At 36.4% G+C, this 9,762-nt stretch overlaps 1 protein-coding gene across 3 annotated transcripts; it reads right to left on the bottom strand.

Moving 5' to 3' along the window:
• Positions 1-605: 605 nt before the first annotated feature.
• Positions 606-8,115, bottom strand: LOC110867591. Of its 3 annotated transcripts, none has more exons than XR_002551694.2 (8): positions 7,734-7,955; positions 5,593-5,798; positions 5,390-5,483; positions 3,812-4,717; positions 2,380-3,195; positions 1,128-1,654; positions 931-994; positions 606-832 (listed from the first exon to the last, which is right to left on the bottom strand). XR_002551694.2 is itself a non-coding variant. In XM_022116569.2 (8 exons), exons 2-7 carry the CDS (start codon positions 7,870-7,872, stop codon positions 1,155-1,157), a joined length of 2,661 nt encoding a protein of 886 aa, XP_021972261.1. In that variant the 5' UTR covers positions 7,873-7,885; positions 7,965-8,115; the 3' UTR covers positions 613-994; positions 1,128-1,154. The 3 variants fall into 3 exon arrangements, 1 of the variants encoding a protein (XP_021972261.1); XR_002551695.2 differs by having other exon boundaries at positions 606-818; XM_022116569.2 differs by adding an exon at positions 7,965-8,115 and having other exon boundaries at positions 613-994; positions 7,734-7,885.
• Between the last annotated feature and the right edge of the window lie 1,647 nt (positions 8,116-9,762).

The raw sequence follows: 9,762 nt of genomic DNA, 5'->3' as shown, positions 1-9,762 counted from the left end.
TTGGATTTAAATAACCCCAACTTTCACCAGTTGGCCGATAACACTCCCAACTTTCGATTTGTACACCAGCACTCCCAACTTTCAACTTATTGGCCCATAACACTCTCTAACTAACTGAACCCTAACCCAGTTAGCTGATGTCAGCTGTCACGTCACAAAAATGCCATGTCAGTGCCACATCAGCTGCCACATCATCAAAAAATGCCACGTCAGCTGACACATCATATGCCACGTCAACATAAAGGCCACATCAGATACCACATCAGCAAAAACTAACTGGGTTAGGGTCAGCTAGTTAGGAAGTGTTATCGGCCAATAAGTTGAAAGTTTGGAGTGCTGGTGTACAAATCAAAAGTTGAGAGTATTATTGGCCGATTGGTAAAGTTTGGATTATTTAAATCCAATCTCCCTTAAAAAATGGAAAATAATTTCAGGTATTCTTATAGCAATTTCAGGTGTTGTGTTGAGATGAATGCAATGCAACTAGTCTTATAGCAATTTCAGGTGCAAAAATATGCTTAAAGAAATTATTTTATCTCAATTATAATTTAGTTTTTTAATCGAATGATTTAAGAGTGTTTATGCATTAAAATTTTCACTTTGGGTAACCGATTCGACATGTTTGACGCGTTTCCTTATTTGTTTGTTTACTCGTACAACCCGAATCAACCAACCTATTCATAAGTAGCAAAAGTAATAGGTTGAAGTTGCCAAACTCTACAACTTTTATCAAAATAATAGAACAAATGTACAAATGGTGCTCACAACAAAATGAACTTTCCTTTTTCTTTTGCCCTTGCTTCTTGGCATGCCTGAATCTGTTGAGTCAGCCCTTTCATGTGAGCACAAAATAAGTATCCGATGTTCGAAACCAACAAAAAGACGCCATGCTTTAACCAAATCAACAGTTGGTCCACTAACGGATTGTACCTCTATTTCAGGTGATAGAAAGGCTGCTCTCGATGAAACCCGCTAGATTCTCTAACTGTGGGTCCTGAAATGCGAAGGCACAAGCACATAAGTTCAAAAAACACTAATTAACTAATTACACATGACAGTTTTGAACTTGTTAGTACAACCAAAAAAAAAGTAGTTATATATTATTATACATGCAGGTGGTCAAATACCAGTCTATCTAAAATTCTAGTTATCTATCAGTCTTCGTCGTCAGAACCGAGCACGGGTTCATCTCCCTCATCACCAGACGCTCCAATATCTTCTTCAATCTCATCTTCAACACGACGTTTTCCTTTAACATCTTTTGACGGCCCAGACCCATCATCACTACTAACTTTAGACGCTCTACCTACGTTACTCCATGTCAAATCGTCACCGATAAACACCAAATCATCATCTTCAAGATCATCTTCCATTCTCCCCATCAACCATTCATTGCTTTCGTCAATGTCTTGCACAAGGATTGGATCCGCGGGTCCCTCACTTGTATGTCGGCGTTCCAAAGCACGGTTGAATTTCACATACAGCGTGTCATTTAATCTCTCTTGTGCCAATCTATTTCTCTTCTTGGTGTGAAGGTGTTGAAAAAGGCCCTCGTTCTTTTCACAAGTTGTGGCGGTACAAGTGAGGTTGAGAACTCGTATAGCAAATTGCTGCAGTTTAGGAGCCGAATATCCAAATGATGCCCACCACTCCACTAAAAGATAACAAAATATAAAAAAGTAGAATGAGCATATATCGCAAAATCATAATTATTAATTGCGAATAGCGGACGATAGCAACAAGCAACGTATACGCTACGTAGCGATAGCGATGAAATAGCGGGCGCTATTTTATGTTTAACGATACACTAGAAGAAAACTTTAGAAGTATTTTATATGTAAATTACGTTTTTGGCCCCTGTGGTTATATCACTTTTACTATATTAGCCCAAAAATAAGAATTTTTAACATATTTGCCCCCATGGTCTCTATAACTAACCATTTTGGCCCCTAAGTCTAACCATTTTAGCCCCCATGGTCTCTATAACTAACCATTTTGGCCCCCATGATCTCTAGACTTAGGGGACAAAATGGTTAGTTATAGAAACCATGGGGGCAGATATGTTAAAAATTCTTATTTTGGGCTAATATAGTAAAAGTGATACAACCACAGGGGCCAAAAACGTAATTTACGCTATATTATATCCAAATACAGTGTTCCTACCTATACGTATATTTAACAAAAAACCTAAAATCCAGCTATATTTAAACAAAAAAAAAAACCTGAGATTTTGCTATTTACTCGCTATGGAGGCGCCAAAATCAAATAGCAATGAATGAGGGCTTCGCTACGCCATTCGCTATAGCGCTATTAACAACCATGCGCATAATGCATATCGTAATATATTAGAAATAATGTGTGTATGTAAATTGTAATTACCTGGAGCTTTTTGCTTTCTTTGCCTAATAGCCGCATTTTTACCAAACAGCCCTTCGGCATTTTGATATTTACTTAGTTCTTCAAGGATCAAGTCTTCATCCTCTACAGTTGGAGACAACCGTTCGATGCAAGAATATAAATCATCCATAATTTCCTCATCCTCTAAAATAAGTTTCACATCATCATAAAAGATAGACGGGTTTAAGTAAAGTCCCGCAGCATGCAACGGTCGGTTAAGTTGACATTCCCATCTATCATCTATAATATCAAAAGTTTTATCATAGAATTCCTTCTTTTCGTTAAAACTCTTTCGAATCGTCTCTTTAGCTTTATCCATGGCGTTGTACATGTAACCCACAGCCAACTTTTTTTCACCGGCAACCAATCTAAGGAGACTAACGAGAGGTCCCGTTAACTTAAGAGTATATACTATATTCCTCCAAAATGATTCTTGTAAAAAGATAGATTCAAGTTTTTTGCCCTTTGGGTTTTTCGACCACTTGCTATCTACCCATTCTTGAGAAATGATCATCTTTCGCAAATTGTTTTTTTGCTTGTGATATTGGAGAAGAGTGATGAAGGAAGTAGCAAATCTTGTAATTGCGGGCCTGTGCAAGTTTCTTTGATTTGTGAACTTCCTCGTCAAGTTCACTAGACCAACAAAGTTGTGTATGTATCCGTTTGCAAACATTGCATTCTTTAAACAACTTTTCACTCTCGGTATTTGTTTCCCGATATCCTCCAACATAAGATCTAGGCAACGTGTGGCACATGGAGTCCAATAGAGATGTTTCCTGTTGGCTTCCAACATCTTCCCTAAAAAAATCAAAATAATATGGCATTAGATCAAACATAATATATATATATAAAGAGAGAGAGAGAGAGAGAGAGAGAAAAAAAAGTTTAAAATACAATAGTCCTTAACGTGCAATGCGTACGACATTAAATCACGCATGTTATAAAATTCAAACCTTAATCACGCTTGAACAAAATATAACATGCGTGATTTGGGTTACCCCATGCGTGATATTCTGATTTGTTCATTCGTCCAAAGGTTTGTTTTTTCCGCATCTGGATCCAAAAGATTTGAAATCTTGCCTTTTTCATCCGACTCGTTAACTCCATCCATTTCTCCGTTAAATGAGAGGCATTCAGTCTATTTAGACATTTTTTATTAAAATAAAAAACACTATAAGAGATAAAGATCCACCTCTATTGACTTTCTCCCCACCCAAACCCTTTAATCATCATAAAAAAATGTCTAAAAAGACGAAAATACCCATGATTTAACGTTAAAAAATGGATGGGGTTAACAAGCCGGATGAAAACGGCAAGATTTCAAACCTTTTGGATTCGGATGCGGAAAAACAAACCTTTGAACGAAAATGACATTTTACTCTACATGCTATGATTATAAGATTGCAACTCTTACCCGCCTCAACATAAGCAGATGCATTATCTGTAACAACTTGAATTACATTATCCTCTCCGACTTCCTCCACCATTGCATCAAGAATCTTGAACAATACACTCGCATCCTTGGAGACATTGGAAACATCAATGGATTTTATAAACACGGAACCCTTTGGAGAGTTGACCATAAAGTTAATAATATCCTTTTTTACCACCGGATCATGCCATTCATCGCATAGAATTGAACAACCTTTGTTTGCCCATTCTTTCCTTTGCTCATTAACTTGGTTATCAACTTCTTTTACTTGCTCATTAAGTAACGAAACTCTGAGTTCATACATGCTCGGTGGTTTCATCCCGGGACCAAATTGTCCGACAGCTTCAATCATTGCGTTGAAACTATCGTAAGTAGCCGCGTTCGAAGGAATGCCCGCGTCGTAAAACCACTTCGCTATCTCTGTACACGCCTTGTCCCTTAGCTCCTTATTACAAACTTCGTTGAAGGTTTGTTTCCTATTTTGAGTAAACGGTGTATCCGTAAAACCTTTTACCCTTGTTTTTTTACGTCGAGGCAACGTACTACCGCCTGCTTCACTACAATCTTCCTCAGTGTCATCAAGATCATACTCGTTAACTCGAATCCTTGAGTTCATGACGTTTTCGACTTTTGACATTTCTTTTTTCTGCATGTATATCTTCATCTCCTCGCGTACGTGCTCCGGGCATCTTAAACATACAGTTACGTTCCTAAAACCTCCTACGAAATGTTGTTTCAGCCTATAAACGCCTCCTTTAACTACTTTCCCACAATAATTACAACTAATGTTATTCCTGTTAGTCGGATCTTGAGTTCCGTACTTTCGGGCTGGATCGGTTGATATGGATGTAGACGAGGGGGTGCTTGAAGCTGAAATCGTTCTGATTTCTAAATCAAAAGACAGAAAACCATATTAAATATAAAAAAAACATCATATAGCCAATGGAGACAAAAGAAACACCAGCATACGAAAACAGAAACAAGCTTATCTTAATCTTAACTACAAAAATTTAATACAAAATAACAGAAATTAAAGACTTAATTCTTAAATATATAAATTAAAGTATATATACTAATCCAGCAGAAAATAAATACAAAAAACAGGTGCTGACTAAATAGAAAACATTCATCAATATCTATGAACATACTGCGGTAAAAATATCAGATATCCGTCAACGACCGATATTTGAGATATCGGTTATCACGGTGGGATATCTGTAATTTTAATATCATGCGGAATTTATATATATAGCAATTTAACGCTATACTCTCCTACCATTAACAAATTAAACTTTTGCAACTTGCAAAATGCTAACATTTAAATCAACTGACTAAGACTTAAAACACTAACATTTAACAATTAGAACTTAAAACACTAATAGCAGCAATAAGAAGAAAGACGAATAGTAGAACCAAGAAGAAAGGTACTGATATCGAGAAAACGGTGGTCAAATATCGGTCCAATATCAGCGATAATATCGGTACCGATATTTGACACCGATATTTTACATGAGGACCGCTAACTGATATATATCACCGATATTTTCAGGAGGAACATACCATGTACTTGGTCATGGTGATTTACACCATCAGCTACTTCTGGGAGACCACACGAGCCCTTACATAATATAGAACATTCCTTATACTGCAATGGCTGCACTCGCAACAAATGACAACAGGACATAGCAATTTGTAAAAAACTCAGATAATTATGAAAGCTAGAAAATTTATTTAAAATAGAATGCAAGGTAAACGGTCATTACTTGTGCTTTTTGCCCGGGCAACTTAGCATCCGTGACTGCCAGTTGTAAGTCGTTTGTCTGTGTTTTTCTTCTTCTACATTCAGGCCCGGTGGATCTGCTTGATAACGGGTCAAGGGTAACCTTAATGGTGTCGTTTGACATATCTGAACACGCTATAGTGACACTTGATTGGATATCTTTGCTGTTGTATGAGTCCAGTTCGACATCTATGACATGAAAGATCAGAAGATACATAAAGAAAACAATACAAGAATGAAGATAAAATAGGAGTTATATGTAAAATTATTTTAATACAAAAACCTATAAAGTTTAATACACAAAATCATTTTATACACATTAACCTTTTTAAAAACTAACCAGATTAAACAAACACAATAACCTTTCAACTTTTAGTCCATCTAAACTCATTTAACCCAATTAAAAAAATAAACTTTAAACATAACTAAAAAACTAGCTAGTGGCAAAGGAAGATTAGAAAATATGGAGGATGAGGAGTATTCGATTGCCGATTCGGTTCACACGACATCGGACATTCAAGATTTCATCAATCAAAAATGGCATTCAACTTAGTAATCTGCGACCGCGTGCGACAATACGGGCCATAGGTTTTGTCGCATTACTAAGGGCATGTTTGGCTAAGCTTGTTTAACCTAAAAAGGACTTTTTGTGAAAATGACTTATTGATTTATAACTATTTGAAAAGGAGTTTTAAAAAAAAAAAGTGTTTGGATTAGCTTATAGGGTGCGAAAAGCCAATAACTCAATAAGTCAATAAATTGTTTTCTAAAAAGTGTTTGGCTTACTTATTGATGTAAAATGACTAAAATGGCTCAAAAAGTTATAAGCTATTCAAAAAGTCATATCATCCTAACTTCTCAAAAATGACTTTTTCTCCTATACAAAAAGTCATTTTGAAAAGTCCTTTTAGGTTTGCCAAACACAAAATCTCCTTATTAGCTTTTTGAAAAAGCTAATAAGTTGGTTCAAAAAGCTTACCCAAACATGCCCTAACTCTTTTATATACATATGTAAGTATATATTTTAGGGGCCCATTTTTCCTAGTCATATAGAGCGTTAATAGAGATTCATGCATGTAATGGTGAGGGTGAAGCCTCAATTCTCCTTAGGCTATGTGTTACCGTTTCATAAGTTTTCACTGTCAGATCAATGTCACATAGGCATGAGCTTTTCACTCAGGGGCTCTTTGTTTACCTCTTAATGAGGCTCTTAATGGTTCACACCTCTTACTGGTTCAGCACTTAATGGTTCAGACTGTTTGTTTCATGAGCAGATGTCTGAATGGTTCAGACATTTGCTTCTGAATGGTTAAGCATTATACAGAGTCTGAATGGTTAAGACCTCTAAACTGAATTGGTCAGACATTTGTCTCTGAACGGTTAAGCATTATACAGGCTCTTAATGGTTCAGCCCTCTTACTGGTTCAGCACTTAATGGTTCAGACCTATTACTGGTTCAGCACTTAATGGTTTAGACCTCTTACTAGTTCAGCACTTAACCATTCAGATGTTGCCAAACAGCCCCTCACTTTTTCCACTTTTAGAGGCTGTTTGGCAAATTCTGAATGGGTAAGTAAGAGGTCTGAACCATTAAATGCTGAACCAGCAAGAGGCCTGAACCATTAAGAGCCAGTATAGTGCTTAACCATTCAGAGGAAAATGTCTGACCAATTAAGAAAAGAGGTCTTAAGTCTTAACCATTCAGACTCAATATAATGCTTGATCATTCAGAGGCAAATGAACCATTCAGAGATCTAATCGCGAAACAAACAGTCTAAACCATTAAGAGTTGAACCAGAGGTTTGAACCATTAAGAGCTAAAACAAACAGCCCCTTAGTGTGTAATGCTTCACAAGCTTTCCCTGTCACGTAGGCATGGGCTTTTCACTCAATTTTTTCACTTTTTCCACATTTAATGTGTAATGGTTTCACAAATTTTTGCTATCACCACTCACTAAACTAAAGTAAACTAATATTTACATTAACTAAATTTGAAAAAGAAAAGATACCCCAACCCTAAGGAACATGTAAAGGCGCACATACATACATACATAAATGAAGAAAATGTGATTCGAATGTGAAATTGAAGAGAGAAATTGGAATTAAAGTTGAAAGAATAGCTACCTTTGATGGAACAGATGGGAAGATAACGTGATTTGGGGGCAGAAGCGGTTCTAGGAAGCTGAGAAAACTTGGGAATGCGATCGATTTGTTTGGTGTTCTTCCTCTTTCTCTTTCTGTAATACACATTCTTCATCTCCATTGTTTTGTTTGAACTGCAAAATTGAAGAAATATGTGTTAACCCTAGAAATTTTTATTATCCATTTGGAATAGGGTCTAGGGGTGTGAGTTACTTTGTTGAGTCATCAACAGGCAGGCAATTAGGGGACCCGGGGCGGTCACCCTTTTTCCGTGAAACTATAACGCAAACTTTTTATAACGCGTTGCCACCCACCGCCGGTCCATTTCCTTCACGCGTGGAAGTTGATAAAATCCATTTTCCGTTATTTCCTTCACGCGTTATCATTTTGGTTTGTGAGGGTATTTGTTGGTTGGGGGGAAATTGTTGGGTGTGGTGGTGAGTGATGACCACCCCTAGTAAAAATGGTTGTGAGTGATGGAAAAATGGTCAATGACATGGCAAAACTTGATTGGTGCTTGTGAGTGATAAATTCTATCACTAGTGAACCACCCCTAGTCCCCTTAAGAGGATCGATGTTGGGGTGTTTATCGGGTTTTTTCATTGGGTTTTTGTCTTGGAAAAATTGATCCAATAACTGATTTATTCAAAGTTTGGGTTAAGGTCGAGTTGTTTGATTTTTGGGTTTAGATGTAAAATGAAAATAAATGTTTTTTTTTTTTTACAAAATATCATCAAAATTCATATTCTACTTTAAAAAATATCATCAAAGTTCAAACCTTATTTGATAATATGTTATTATAATGCTTGTTCATTCACTGGCAAATGAATCATTCAGACATCTACTCGCGAAACAAACACTCTAAACCATTAAGAGTTGAACCAGAGGTTTGAACCATTAAGGTGGTGGCGGATGGTTGTGGTGGTGGTGGTAGATGAAGGCAGAGAGAGAGAGGAGTGTTCTCTGTGTGTTGTGAAGTGGTTTTTGTAAAGTAAAAAAAAAAACAAACCCTCTTCTCCTTGCAGACTGCAGACCTTTGGTCCACCTCTTCTCCTGCAGATGTGGTTTACAGACTGCAGACCTTTTGCATCTGAAAAAACAAACACCACCTAAATAACTCGCTACTAAAATAACTAACCACTAGTTAACACGCTCAACACTTATATTTATGTTACTAATGTTTTTTAAACAGCAAACCTAGATTTTATAGAATAAAAGCATCAATACCTACGCCCCACCGGATTTAAACTCCCAACCTTTTACTTGGAGAACATATAGATGATAACAATATGTAGGGTTGTAAACAAACCGAACGTTCAACGGACAATTCATGAACCGTTCGGCGGGAAGTTCGTTTATGTTCGTTCGATTAGCTTAGCGAACAAACATGAACACATGTCTCGTTCGTTCGACTGCGTTACGTTCGTTCATGTTCATTCGTTTACGTTCTTTCGTGTTCGTTTGATTATATTAAAAAAAAAATAATAGACCTATTATCTAAACAAAAATGTCATCCAATGGTTTATTGTTTTTATTTGCTAAATTTACAAAAATGTCATCCAATAGTTTTTTTATATTTTTGTGTATTCAACCCTTCAACTATTAGTATTATCACTTACACCCCCTCAGCTTTCTATAAACTTTACAAAATGTTATTTTGACCCCCCTCGAGTTTTACGTGCTTATTTTTATGTACGTTTCAGGTTGGTCTACGTGTTGTTCAGAAAAGAGCCCGGTCAAATATACGTTTTCACTAGACAGGTATAAATTCGCGTTACTTTACGTTTCGACTCCGCTACAATGTGTGGTACCATTCTTTAACGTAAAAAAAAAATACTATTTTCTTACGTGCTTAATTTTTTGACGTAAATTTTCTCGGTAATGAGTCAGGTCAAATATGATACGTTTTTGTTCTTATTTTCATGTGTGTTTTCAGTTGGTCTATGTTTTGACATAAATTTTGTTTGAAAAAGAGTCAGGTCAAATATTTGACGGTATAAATTCAAGTTAT

Source organism: Helianthus annuus, chromosome 2 (assembly GCF_002127325.2).
Source record: "Helianthus annuus cultivar XRQ/B chromosome 2, HanXRQr2.0-SUNRISE, whole genome shotgun sequence".
Lineage (NCBI taxonomy): Eukaryota > Viridiplantae > Streptophyta > Magnoliopsida > Asterales > Asteraceae > Helianthus > Helianthus annuus.
This window is presented reverse-complemented; position numbering and strand designations above follow the sequence as displayed.